The 14585-nt window shown below is 48.1% G+C and overlaps 1 protein-coding gene across 1 annotated transcript in view; it reads right to left on the minus strand.

The window, feature by feature from the left end:
- The window catches only part of LOC144822592 (CD5 antigen-like), a 510246-nt gene that overhangs the window by 412237 nt on the left and 83424 nt on the right, over positions 1-14585 (minus strand). The window contains exon 3 of the mRNA XM_078680312.1: positions 9239-9559. Coding sequence (XP_078536438.1) covers positions 9239-9559 — 321 coding nt within the window. The remainder of the gene's footprint in view (positions 1-9238; positions 9560-14585) is intronic.

Genomic DNA, 14585 nt, shown 5'->3' on the forward strand with positions numbered 1-14585 from the left:
CACCCAGTCAAGACATCAGGGCTAGATCCAACACCGTTTTTTAGCTCATTGCACCATCCCAGTTTCAGAACCTGGCTGTATGCAAATTAGTCTGTTCCTGTCCCAGTGCATGATGGGAACAGGGCAAACCAAACTACAAAAGCCAATTCTTACACTGGGAAGGAAACAAGCTTCCGGGGACCGGTTTCTGGCATTACAGCCGTCTTCGGCCCGGCTTGCTTGAATCCTGATGGTGCAATGAGCAAGTCCATCACCACCCCTTGTTGTAAATTACTCCCCTACTACCAGCAACAGTCAGCTGGAGTGGCAAGACAAGCACACCAAGGGATAAAAGAAAACCACCATCCAGAAGTCAGCCCCGAAAGCCTCAGATGCACCGGGCAAAGCAAAGGAAAGCACAGGCTGCAATGTCCCTGTTGGAACAGCCCTGCAGTACGACAAAAGGAATAGACTGATTACCCCACAGAGAGAGCCCGAGGCTGCCTAGCCCCCAGAAGTCTAGAAGCCCAGTCTAAGTAGTAGAACCACAGCCAGTCAAGCTCCAAGCCACAGCCAGAAAGACTTTGCTGCATGCTACAACCACCTTCATCAGCTCGCCGGAGTGACAGGAAGTAAAAGCATTTTCATGACTGGTGCCTGCAGTCACGCTAAGCCAAAGAGACAGAGCATGGATCCCAACTCTACAGCAGAGAGGGGCCCAAGGCACTGCCAAATTGTTAAAAGGGGAGAAACTCTGAACGCCCACATAGCAAAGAACTAGAGAAATCCAAACTTGTCACAGCTACAGATGCTGCCAAGAGTTGGCGGGAAGCTAACAACAGCACAAGAAAGACTGGTGCGAAGCATACAGCGCCATTGCCTGCCCGACGCCACCGCCAGAGAGGGGCTTGAGTCACTTGCTCTCTGCTGGTGAACCAACACAATCGCAAGCTGCATCTCAGGCACATCCTGTACCAGACAAGAGCACCACATGCCCCTGGCGGTGAACAACTACCACCGCATGAAGGGAGGACTGGCATGCCAGGTGCCAGAAGAAAGCGGAGCGCACTAAGTCAGAGACACACAGAAGGACCCACCAGCGAATATGACAGCATGGGCAGGCACCCGAGAGATGAAGACATCTCCACAAGAAAGCACTACTGAACGCAGGTAGGAGAGCACCCACGTCTCCACCGCCCAAGCGAAGCCCCGCTGTGGGCCAAAGACCACACACAGTGTCCTCCCTCACACTGCCTCAAGACAGAGTTGGCTGCGACCCAAGACAGGCAAGAGAGGAGCCGCACACCCCACGTGGCAAGCTGCCACAGCTACATACGCTCAAAACAAACGGTGACACGCGACCGGATGTCACGTCGCCCAGCAAGCAAGGAGGGCGCCGGAGCGAAGGCAGAAGCCGGTGCCATGACTGCGCCGCCTCGAGGTCCAAGTGCAATGCCCTCGAAGAAAGAAGAAAGTGACAGCCCTATCACCCCGAAAATCAGAGGAACACAGGTGGGCTGAATAGCCCAGATTTACAATGCTTTGTCATCTAGGGTTCATTGTGGTTTCAAGGGAGATTGCACGCCTGACTTCAGGATAACTCGTGGGATAAGACAGGGGTGTGTTTTAGCACCCCTTCTATTCTCACTCTATATAAACAATGTCGACTGTTGTCTGCAGAACCTTAAGGCCGATAATAATAATAAAGGGGCTTATAAAGCGCCATGGTGACGCCATCCCGGCGTGTCCCCGCGCTGTGTAGAGAGTGGTGGAAACAGAAAAAGCAGTATCCGGACTACTAGGTGAACAGGTGAGTTTTTAGGAGTTTCCGAAATACCGTTTCGGTCTTGGCCAGCCTAATTTCGATGGGGAGAATGTTCCACTGGTTGGCTGCCAACACTCGGAAGGAGCGCCCACCCATTCTGGCCTTCTTTATACGGGGTACTTTCAGGAGGCCCATGCCCGAGGAGCGGAGTGCTCTGGTGGGCAGGTAGGGGATCGCTAAGTCCTTCAGATATTCAGGGGCTTTTGAAACGAAGATCCTATGGCAGATTAAGAGTGCCTTAAATAGGATCCTTTTTTTTATAGGAAGCCAGTGAAGGGTAGCCAGAGTGGGTTTAGATGCCGTTCTTTTGGGGAGTCTGAGAACTAGCCGTGCTGCAGTATTTTGTAGCACCTGAAGCCGTCTTAGGTTTTTCTCAGTGGTCCCCAGTAGCAGTACATTAGCATAATCTATGCGGGAAGTAACTAATGCTTGGGTCATGGTACGTCTAGCCTCCAAGGGCAGAAGGTCCAAGGTGCGGTTAAGGGTCTTCATTATCCCAAAGCATTTCCCTGCTACTTTGTTGACGTGGCTCTCAAAAGAAAGTTTCGGATCCACCCAGACTCCCAGATTTTTTGCCTCCCTGCCCGGGATAGGTGTAGGGCCAAGGCAGGGGGGCCACCAATCCTGAGTCCAGCTGGCATCCTTGCCCCCTATCACTAGAACCTCAGTCTTAGAGCCATTGAGCTTCAGGCAGTGTTGGTTCATCCAGCCTGCAAGCGCCTGCATGCAGGTTTTAAAATTGGCCGCTGCTAGGACGGGTGCCTGTGATAGGGAAATGAGCAGTTGGGTATCATCGGCATAGGATACTAATTCTATGCCGTATGATTGGACCACCTCTGCTAGTGGAGCCATGTAAAGGTTGAACAGGGTGGGACTCAGGGCAGAGCCCTGGGGCACCCCCTGTTCTAAGGCTATGCTGTCCGAGAGAAACGTGCCTCTCTGGACCTGAAAACTGCGGTCAGAAAGGAAGGCCTTGAGCCAGCCCAGAGCCGCCTTGGTGACCCCAGCACTGCGCAGACACCGTAGCAAGATGGAATGAGCCACAGTGTCGAACGCAGCGCTGAGGTCCAGCATGATGAGAGCCATTGTGTGCCCTGCATCTGCCCCAATCCGCAGAGTTTCGGTCGCTCGCAGGAGGGCCGTCTCGGTCGAGTAATTCTTCCGAAAGCCCGATTGGGAGCTGTGTAGTGCCTTATTAGCCTCTAGATGATACATGAGCTGAATATTGGCTAGTTTTTCGGTCACTTTAGCAAGAAAGGGCAGGAGGGAAATAGGTCTAAGGTTCTCTAGTGTGTCCTGGCTGACATTTGGTTTCTTTTTTATTGGCAGCACTATAGCCTTCTTCCAGTCTCCCGGGAGAGAGGCCGAAGAAAACGAAAGTTGAATGATGTGCCTAAAATAGGGCTCAAGTACATCCAAACTAGCAGTCAGAACTTTAGGAGGGGCCGGATCTCGAGGAGAGCCCGATTTGACACTTTGGCAGACATTTACCAGTACATCCGGTGGGGGAACCAGGAAACTGTGTAGACATGAGTCCGTGGGGCTAACCTCTATGTCTTCCATGAGATCATAAGTGGCGGTCAGGTTTCCAGAGAAGCTTGCGTAGATATCCGAGATCTTTCCTGCGAAGTATCTCGCAATCCTATTGCAGGTGTCTACTGAGTCACTGGCGGACCTATTATCAGTCGAGAGTACAGAGATCTCCTTAAAGATTTTAAAAAGCTCCTTCGAGGAGTTCTCTGCCTCATCAATCCGATTTTTATAGTGGGTGGCTTTAGAGATGCGAACTTCTCTATAATATTCCCTCTGCAATTTTTTATATTTTATTTTAATCATTGGGCAAAAGTTAACCCGCCATGCACGCTCCAGCTTTTTGCAAGCAGATTTGAGCGTTTGGAGTGCAGGAGTGTACCATGAAGTGGTTTTCCTCGTATTTTTAGGATTACTCCCATCACGAATGGGGGCGGTTTTATCAAGGGCGCCTAAAATGCGGGATTGTAGGTGACTGTATGCAGTTTCACAGTCCGTGCCTCCTATCGGACCACCTAATGTGAGGTGTTCATTGAAGGTAGCCTGAGAAAAGGATTTCCACTTCCGCCGCGGGTATCGCTGCTCAGAGTCTTTTTTTAGGTCATCCTCGGAAGACTGAATGGAGAAAGGAATGACAAAATGATCGGACCAAGGGACCGGGATCGGTGTAGAGGATTGTACTCTAGAGTGGTGACCGAAGATGGGATCTAGGAGGTGCCCAAGTCTGTGAGTGGGGTTCTGATTTATAAGATCAAGCTGTAGGGAATGGAGTGCGGACCTAATGTCGCTCGCCTCCCTATCTAAGGGGTCATCAAAGTGGGCATTCAAGTCGCCAAGCACAAGGAAGCTCTTTTTCCTAATCGCATGGTGAGCAGTGACCTCCAACAGGTTGGCAATAAAATCGTACATCCTGCCAGGAGGTCTATACACTAGGATGCCTGAAAGGGAGGTTTGCGGTCCCATGTTTATAGTGAAAACACCAGCTTCACAATGATCAATATTCAGAGGCAAAAGGGTGCATTGCATAGCAGCTCTAGTCGCAATGGCAATACCCCCCCCCCTGCCCTCCTTCCTATCCAGTCTGGCAAGGGAATAGCCAGGGGGCAAAGCCTCTATGATGTCAGGATCAGAGAGTTCTCCCAGCCATGTCTCGGTAAGAAACAGTATATCAAATTCCTCGTCCTCGAGTAGATGGTAAACTTGAGTACCTTGTTTACCGAGAGAGCGGCAGTTAATCAATCCAGCCTTGCCCCTCCTATTAGCAGGAGCCATCCGAGATGGATTGGGAGGTTTGAAAGAACATATAGGACAAGCATGTAGTGATAGCACCTCCATGGAGTGTATGCAGTTAAGGGAGATCTCAGGACACAGAGCAAGCAGCTCTTCTCTGTCATAGCGTAAAGTAGGGGATAATATGAGACCAGGGTACCTGGCCCCGCGCCCCGTCCTGTCGCGGACGGGCGCAGACGGGCTTGACTTTGGCTCGACTTCGGCGCGCTTCCGGCGCGCCCGCTGCGCCAGCCCGCTGCGCCGTCTGGTTGGGTGACACATGATAAAGGGAGGAGGAGGGTGGGAGGCCGGCCCGACTTGAGCGCTGACCTCGCCTTCCTCACCCAAGATGGCGCCCACCGCCGAGTAAAATCACAAACAAAGCGGGTTGAGGCTCAAGATAGAGGAGGTAAGGGTGTAAAGGGTGTCAGTGTGCCTGCAGTTCAATTCCCATTCTAAAAGCAGCCCCCAGAATATAAAAACGATGTGCTTCTTAAAATGTTAAAAACGCTTCAAATTGTTTTTATAAAAGCCTGTAAACAGTGCGCAAAGGTTCGCGCTTCCTCTAGTTTCCACCGCAGCTCGCAGCCCCAGTACCCTCGCTAGGGAGAGCTACTGTAGATGCTCCAAAGGTAGGACCACGAGTCACACCAGTGCTCCTTTATGCTGACGATGCCGTCCCTATTTCAAGGACGGCAAACGGTCTACAATGCCTGATTGAAAATTTTACCCACTTCATGACGGAAAAAGATGTAAAACTGAACCTAACCAAAACTTTCGTCATGACTTGTGGTAGAAAAGGAAAAAGGAATAAAAAGGACTCTGTGGATAGCATTGCGATAGAGAGAGTATCAAGCTTCACCTACTTGGGTTTACTTTTTAATGGAAATGGTACATGGGGCTCACATATTAAATTATCACATTTAAAATGTATACCTAGTATTGAAGGTATTTTTAGATTTGCTGGAAAGATGGGAAATAAACCAATAAGGGAAATACTCACCCTATACAGAAGTAAAGCAATCTCGACTGCATGCTATGGCGCAGCCTTATGGGGGAGAGCTAGAACTGTAATCCTCCAAACACAAGAGAATACGTTTTTAAAACGACTGCTAGCAGTCCCAAATTCTACATCTAACTAGCTAGCCCATAAAGAGTTGTCTGTTCCCTATATTAGTGATTTTATAAAAACAGCTGGTTTAATATTGTGGCATGGGATTTGGACACGGGAAGAAGCCTGGTTTACAAAGAGTATAATACTCGATTGCCTGGCTCTAGACAATAGCAGGAACATTCTGTGGCTTGAATATATTCAAACTTTAATAAGTAGCTGTGGAATAACCCTAGACTGTAAAGAACCTATGTCTATCCAAGATTATAGTAAGAAAGAATTGAAAACAAATGTAATTGCTGCCATGGACTTAGTAAGGGAGGTTGAATCCAATGTAAAACAAAGTATCATTTCTTATCAAGAGCGTCCGCTCTTTATGGGCATACAGCCCTATCTTATCACAGTAAGAAATGTACATCATAGATTCCTTCTGACTAGATTAAGATTTGGTACCCTACATTATCTGGTCGCATTTCCTAAGATTAGGAGAAGGTATCATGTCTTTCCAAATTGTTCTTGTGATGGAAAATCTCCCCAAACCACGCTGCACTTTGTACTTTTTTATGAATTTTATAGGGATATTCGTAAGTTTGCCTTGAAACCTTTATTTTTGGCAAACAACTGTTATTATTATAAAGAAGCTTTTAATTATATATGTAGTTTGAAGGATGAAAAGATTATGAATGCTGCATGTACTTTTATCCAATTGTCTATTAAGAAAAGAAAGACATATTCCCATTTGGAGGTCCTAACCTATGAAAATCATGAGATTTGATGTTGAACAATATAACGCACAATATTTTAAACATGTGATCTTAAAAAGACCCACATATTTTAATCGCTCGTGATGATTAATGGATTTACAAGATTCTATTGAAATCATATTAAATCGCCCCTCTGGACTTTTTTGTAAAATATGCACTGTATTTGTAAATAGATGCAACTGTGTAAATATTGTATTTTTAATTGACTTTTTTAGTATGCTTTTATGGTCATGTGAAATGTACAGAATAAAGCCTTTTTGATTTGATTTGATTTGAAATAGACCAACAAAGGGAGAAGACCGAGAACTCACAGCAAGCCAACAGCGCACCCTGACACACCAAACAGCCACCAAGGTGGAGCGACGTCCCAGGGTAAAGCCTCACAGATGAACCGAACATAAGCCGCAGCAAGCGCAGACCGCGTGTCAACCCAATGCTTCCCCAGGTGACCGTCCATACCCGAGCATCGGCAGTCTAAGTCAATCGGCATCCGTGCTCCTGTCCGCAGATGCCACGGGTGAAGATCAGCCCTGAGTGCCCGCCCTCACACCGCCTCAAGATGGAGTCGGCACTTGCCACAAAACAGGCAAGAGGGGATCCATACACTCTATGTGTCAAGCCGCCAACGAAGATCAGCCTCAACAAAGCGGAGACACCTGGCTGCTAAGTCACTCCGGACATCAAAACTCCCCCAGCAAGTCACCACCACGTGTCACACGACTCACCACATGGCTGGCAACCGCCATCACACTAGCCATCAGCACATGCGCCAAACACCACTCCCCGAGCACCGATGGACTGGATTCCGACACCATTGATACACCAGCCAACTAAAAGAAATCAGAAGCCACCTGTGAACCTGGCCTACAACGGAACCGGAGCAGCGACTGCAAGTCTTGGCCCAGACTCATCCACCTGTGAGGGTTGTGCATGTGACAAAGTAACGGCTCCTCAGCGGTCCTGCAGCTGCCCCCAGATGGCACACAAGCTGCCCCCATCACAGCCCTCCGTCAGTCCGGCAGCGACCCCGAGGACGGGCCTCCCCATGCAGGAGAGTGAGCAGAGACATTGCCACACCGACAGGTTACCGGTCACTGCCAAGTCGTTCAACATGGACGGTCGTTCCAGCAACACCTCTGTGAATTTTCACTTGGGACTCCATCCATGTTTACGACGCAACTCACTAAATGGAACTGTTAGAACCCACCACAGACCATCTCCGACGTCAGCAAAGTGGAAGTCATGCAAGAAATGTCATTGTCAGCTTACCAACGGTATGTAGCGGACGTCTCCAAGCCAGCGGTCGTGTCCTGAGCCCCTCAGGTTAATCTGCGGGAGCCCGTTGAGAAGGTACTGCTGCAAGCAAAGTCAACAGCCCATGTCTGATGTCGTCCTGCCACCGGACCCTAGAGACTGATGGACCCTGTGGTATTTAGTTAACTGTTTGTTTTACCCCCACAGGTTGGACTAACACTTTGTTTGTTCCTCACTAAAGTTGGGGAGGACTGTAGTGTCCTGCGGGGCACGGTCTAGTGTCCGGCAGGAAGCTGTCATCCCAGCCACTCCCTTGAGGGCTGGACACACCGAACCCGCACACCCATCCATCACGGGTGCCACCGCATCCCCTACATGTGACCCAGAGGGGGTCCCCCGTGTGCCCAGAGATCCTTGGGTGCAGCCTGCACCCCTTTCCCACCATTGTACCTCCAGTCCAGGGAGAGTCGGGCAGCTCGGCTTGATCCCGGCGGATCCGGAGCAGGGGAGGCAAAGGATAGGCCTCATGTCGAGCTCCCACTCGCGGGGAGGAGTGTCGTCTCCCTCACCAGGCTCCGGGGAGGCTCACGCAGCACCCTTCATGCACTGGAGGGTTCCAGCAGGTCCAGCCACAGCGGAGCGTAATCCTCGAAGATCGCAGGAGTGTCTGGAGGAAACGTACAGCAGCTGACGTTATATTTATCAGGCTGTTTCTGATGTTAGATAGGATTCCCGGTGGGCCTGCAGCGGAGCTGCTTAAGGTGCGTCTGCAGTCGCCGCCATCTTAGCCACGCCCCTCCATCCGGGGTCCAGTCTCAGATATAATATCAGAGTTAAGGTCCAGAATAAGTTCGTTAAGAGAGGAGAGCTGATCAAGTATGAATAAAAGACCATATATCATAAAGATATGACTGGACATGAGGGGAGGAAGAGAGGTGGAATCTTTTCAACATTCAGATCTGATTCCCTCAGGGTTGATACAACTCCTTCACAGCCCCATAGAGAGGGGGATGGAGATTACACATAGAGGCATGTTAAGCAATGTGGGACAAAGCGGCCGCTGTCACTGACAGTTCCCGTCAAATACCTCTCTCATCATTGATATTAATGGTCTATTCTGCAGAACCTGAGTCTGGGGTCTGAGTCTGCTTAGAATGCAGAAACTCTGAGTATAAACTTCATTTTTTGTATCCACTGTGCAGGCTCACCAATAGAGAAGGTCTTTGAAACCGGTTTGAAGAACAAAAAGCCATGTTTGTATGAGGGCACAAAAAATGGGAGGACAGGAGCCGCAAGGGCCAGATCGGTAAGTGAGACTGACTTGGGCTCTGAGGTAGTATCCAGGAAGTGAGAAAGAGTGAAGAGTCTGTGTACTTACACAGGATGTCACAAAGTACAAGAAATAACAAGCAATCAAGAGCCAGGAAGAAGCCTGGTGAGGCACAATTTACTTCCATAGGTTCTGATTTTTTGGACTTACCTGCTAGGATCTGACGCGTTTCTTACCTGTGCACTGCACCGACGCATCCCTTTTTTTATTACAATATGGTTGTGCTCTGGTGGTGTAGGGACACTGGAACAAGCTGGGCTCATCTCCTCTGCAGCCCACACTGAACATAACATGAGACTTGTACCTGAAAGCTCCAAAGACAGAGCCTCCAGGCGCTGAGATTGGCGCTCCGCACCCCAGCTGTCTGCAGACCACAGCGGTATCCCTCATATCCCAAGACACGTCACAGACTGTTCCTTCAAAGCCATTTATAGTCACCAGCACAACCCCAGCACAGGGATCCGCAGCATTGGAGAGGCGAACAACATCTGTATCAACTGCAAAGAAACAGAGAAATGAAAAGTTTACTCAAGTATCAGAATCTCACCCAATCACAGGGAGGCAAAGAGGAGGCTGAGAGAGAGAGAGAGAGAGAGAGAGAGAGAGTAAGGAGAGATAGAGGGAGAGAGAGAGGAGAGAGAGAGAGAGAGTGAGAGAGGAAGGGAGAGAGAGAGAGGAGAGAGAGAGAGAGAGAGAGAGAGAGAGAGAGAGAGGGAGAGAGAGAGAGAGAGAGATAGAGAGGGAGGGAGAGAAGAGAGAGAGGGAGAGAGAGAAAGAAAGAGGGAGAGAGAGAGAGAGAGAGGGAGAGAGGCGAGAGAGAGAGGGAGAGAGGAGAGAGAGAGTGGAAGAAACAGAGAATGATAATGAGAGAGTTACAGATAGGGAGAGAGGGAGAACAAGAGAGAGCAGGAGAGAGAGATGAGAAAGAGAGGGTGAGAACAAGAGAGGCAGGGAAAGAATAAGAGAAAGGAGAAGAGAGAACAGGGAGATAGAGAGCTAAAGATGGGTCAAGGGAGAGTAAAGAGAACGGCAGAGAACAAGAGAGAACATGATGGATGAGAAAGAGAGGGGGAGAACAAATGAGGAAAAGAAAGAAAGAGAGAAGGGGAGAGAACAAGAAAGAGATGGAGAGAGAAGGAGGGAGAATAGGAGTAAGAGGGGGAGAGAACAAGGAAGTGAGATGGAGAGAGAAAGAGGGAAAGAGGGGAAGGAAACAAGAGAGATAGAGATGGAGCAAGAGAGAGAAAGAGAGGGAGAGAGAACAATAGAGAAATGAAGAGTGGGAATAACAGACAACAACAAAAAGAGAATGAGAACAAGAGATACGGGGGGTGAGAGGAAAACTAAGAGACAAAAAGAGGCAGGAGAGAGAAAGAGAAAAAGAGACAGCGCCCAGAAGAGAGAAATAGCAACGGAGAGATAACAAGTCAGAGGGAGATAGAGAACGAGACAGGGGTAGGAATAAAGAAAACTTTTGACAAGATCAAGAGAGTGAAAACAAGAGTGTGATAGAGGGAGAGAGCAGAAAGACAAGCAGAGAGAGCATGAGAGAAAAAAGGAGGGAAAAATAGAAAAAGTGAGGGCGAGAGAAGAGAGAGAAAGATAGAAAGAGAGAGAGAGAAATAGTGAGAGAAAGAGCGAGAGACAAGCAGAGCAAAGAAGAGAGGGAAGAGGGAAAGAAAAAGAGAGAGAATGAGCTAAAAAGAACATTAGAGAGGGTAGAGCAAGAGTGAGACAGGAAGAGAGAGAATGAGAGAGAAGGGGAGAGAACTAGAGAGGCAGAGAGAAAGAGAGTGATAGAGAGGGGTCTGGAAAATAAAACTTCACTGTAAATAACACTAAGAAATATGATGTGAATGTCGTGGATGGAGAGATCAGAATATTTGATGTAATTCATATTGTAAATTACATTACAAATCTGTATTGAGAGTGTTGTGATATTTACAAAAGCAAGCACTGAGGAGCATTACACACTGACATAGCACCTAGAATCCTCTGGAGACGCCCAGCAGTATCCAGGGTGGTTTCAAGGTGCTTGGTTTGTTCAGTAGTGATAGCAAAGATGCTGAATGATGCTCCTGTTGTGTGCACTGTGCCGGTGCATAAGGGGTCTGTGCATTTCTTTTCCCTGTCTTCATCACATATACTACTTGGAAATGTCTCTGAGTCAGTGCAGGGGGTGCAGACAGCAGCGCCTGGAAGCACAGGGCTGGGACTGACTCTTTCTGTTCAATGTCTGCACCCACCCTGTGCCAGCAGGGCATCATTCTATATGGCCCAGGTCATGCCATAGAAAGTGAGACACTGAGCAGGAGCTGAGAGTGCAATGGGTAAATGATGCGGCCCAGATCCATAATTCCTCGTGAAAGTTGCTGCACTGCAATATGTGAAGAGCAGAACAGCACGAGGCATATTCACTATCAATGGACTGCTGCTGTTGTCATTGTGTAGGCAGGGGCACTAGAAAGGTGCCGTCTATGATGCACACCCTCAGAAACAGGTGCAGAGGTGAGTGTGGTCTGTCCAGCACAGGGGTTGTGAAGGAAGCAAACCCTTCCATTGCATGCTTCAATGCTGTTCAAAACAATCAAATACCCCACAGATTAGACGTGTGCTTTGCACTTCCGCACACATGCAATGCAAAGGTTCCAGGAGAGTGGAGTATTATGTGGTGATGCTGGTTTGGACTCACCATGTAATACTACCAGGATACCCCAAAGATGATCCTTGGATTAACAGTAATAAATCCTTAGCTCAGTCCTGGTAGAGTGGCAAAGAGCAGTCAGGCTTTACTAGAGCAGGGGTCTGCAACCAGTGCCCATGACAGTGGGACAGCCGACAACATGACTTCCTACCTCCACTCACAGCCTGGCAAGGTGGCATGAGAGTGGTCATATTAAAGGCTCTGCTCTGTCAATCACACTGTGTGAATGACCCCTCGGTCATGAAAGAATGACAGAAGGAGTGAGTCATATCAGTAATGCTATAGGGAGGTCAGAAATGGAATTTTATTGAGGGGCGTGGCTTGACCCCACGGAAGATGTCGGCAACCTAGTGACTCTCCTTGTGACCATGTGGGTGCACACAGCACTATGGTGTCTTTTCTCTTTATCCGACCAAACAAACTTACGGCACAAACACCAGGGATGTCAGAGGTAACTTACGTTTGAGTCATTCTACCCTAGCTGGTTGCAAACTGGGGTGGCATTGTGAGCAAAAGAACGATGGTATGACCCACGTCTCTTTACCTGGGTCAATCTTTGATTTGCTCTGCATTCCATCCATTATCTCTGTGTCTTTTGCTTTTTCGCCCTAAGTGCACTGGGCATGATCAGACACGGGAACCCTGCTTAGTGTGTCACTGGATTCGAACTAGCCTGGCTGATGAGGGGTGATGCCCTGAAACTGGTCCAAAAATGCTTATTTCTGGTCCAGGGTGGACTTGGCTTGGCCCTTTGGGCTGGACTGTTCCCATGAGGCACAGAATCAAGACTGATTTGCATGTGGCTAGGTCCAAATTGGGGTGGCATGGTGAGAAAAAAATATTGGAATTAACCCAGATATCTTGACTGGAGGTGAATGTTTGATTTGCTCTGCATTCTGTCCATCATCTGTGTGTTTTTTACTTTCTCTCCCTAAGTTTGCTAGGTATGCCCAGACGTGGTTCCCAGGCTCACTCTGTCACTGGATTCAAGCTAGCCCAGCTGATGGTTGGGATGGAGTAAAACTGGTCCCAGAAATCTTGACTGAGGGTGAATGTTTGATTTGCTCTACATTACGATCATCGTCTGTGGGTGTTTTGCTTTCTCTTCCTAAGTGTGCCGGGTATGCCTAGACGTCTGTCCTGGGTTCACTGTGTTACTGGCTGATGAGGAGTAATGCCCTGATACCAGTCCCAGGATGCTTGTTTCCGATCCAAGGAGGACCTGGCTAGGCAGTTTGGGCTGGACTGCTCCCATATATTTGACGGAAGGATTGGGTGCCAAAATTATAGCTTACGCTGACGACACCCAGCTGCTTTTCACTTGGAAGAAAGATGAGACTTCTGTGGAATCAGCTAGAAACTGCCTGATGAAAGTCTTTAATTGGCTGTCCCAGGCTCATCTTAAATGTAATGAGGAAAAATCAGAGGTCCTTCTCTATGGGACTTCCCGCCAAATTTTCAAGATGATTTGTGGCCAGCGGGCTACCCTAAACCAAAAACCCCAGGTAGCTCAGCAAAAACCCTGGGAGTTTGCTCAACATTCCGTCCATCATCTGTGGCTGTTTTGCTTTCTCTCCCTAAGTGTGCCGGTTATGTCCAGACGTCTGTCCCGGGCTCACTGTGTCACTGGATTCAGGCTAGCCTGGCTGATGGGGGTGATGTAGTGAAACTGGTCCCAGGTTTACGACGCAAAGGTGGTTAGCTCAGCGCTTTACGACGTAGAGATTTGGGGATTTGAGAATCTAGGTAATATGACAGCATCTGAAAATAGGTTCCTACTGAATCTTATTAATTTACCCCAGAGTACCCCTATGCATCCTGTTTTCTATGATTTAGGAATGAGACCAATTAAACTTATTGCCAACTTGCGACCAGTTTTATACTAGAGACGCTTATGGTCAACTCCTGAACTAAGAATATTTGCTGCAGGACTCATGGATATAATCGAAAGTGATACCTTTCACAAAATCAAATGGTTATTGGGCGTTGGTGGGATCCTTGTAGAGTTAGGAATGCAAGAGCTGTGGGAGGAACCACTCAACGCTAGGTTTTCCACGGAAAAAGGTTTTAAAGGGTATGTACTGGGCTTTTAGGAATATTGCTCCACTTTCACTTACAGGGATGTGATTATCTTAGAAACATTCTGGGACGACATAACTAATCCACTGGATAGAAAGCTCTATTTTTAGCTTAAAATTGGTAGCATACCAATTAGAGCATTCACATCCAGGTGGTCAAACGGTGGAAAGGCCTCTTGTCCCTGTTGTCCGGCCCCCTTGGAATCAATTGGTCACATGCTATTTGTGTGCCCTGCGTATTCTGCCCCTCGCAGGGCATGGTTGCGCCCAATATGTAATCTATTAGGTACCAGGAGTGGTATGGCAGCTACTAGAATTATTTGCACAAGTACTAACCCTCCTGTATACATAGCAGTGGCAAAGTTCCTAGGGTGGTCCTGGACTGTTAGGAGCAAAATGATAAAGGGGTGATTTGGCCACATTGTGCTCCTGTGTTATTCTGTGGTATATTGTGTATTTTAATTTTAAAAATTTTAAGATGAATTGCATTTCTGATATTATGTATTTTACGCTTTTTCTAACCTTTGAGATAAATTCTATGTATTTTATGCTTTTATGACATTAGTGGAATAAAGCTTGCTTGAATTGAATTGAATTGCAAATGGCTGGGTGCAAAATAGGGTGGGATGGTGAGCAAAAAAAAAATGGATTCAACACAGATATCTTGACTTGGGGTGAATGTTTGATTTGTTCTACATTCCGTCCATCATCTGTGGGTTTTTTGCTTTCTTGCACGAATTG

The sequence above is a fragment of the Lissotriton helveticus genome, chromosome 3_1, assembly GCF_964261635.1.
Source record: "Lissotriton helveticus chromosome 3_1, aLisHel1.1, whole genome shotgun sequence".
NCBI lineage: Eukaryota > Metazoa > Chordata > Amphibia > Caudata > Salamandridae > Lissotriton > Lissotriton helveticus.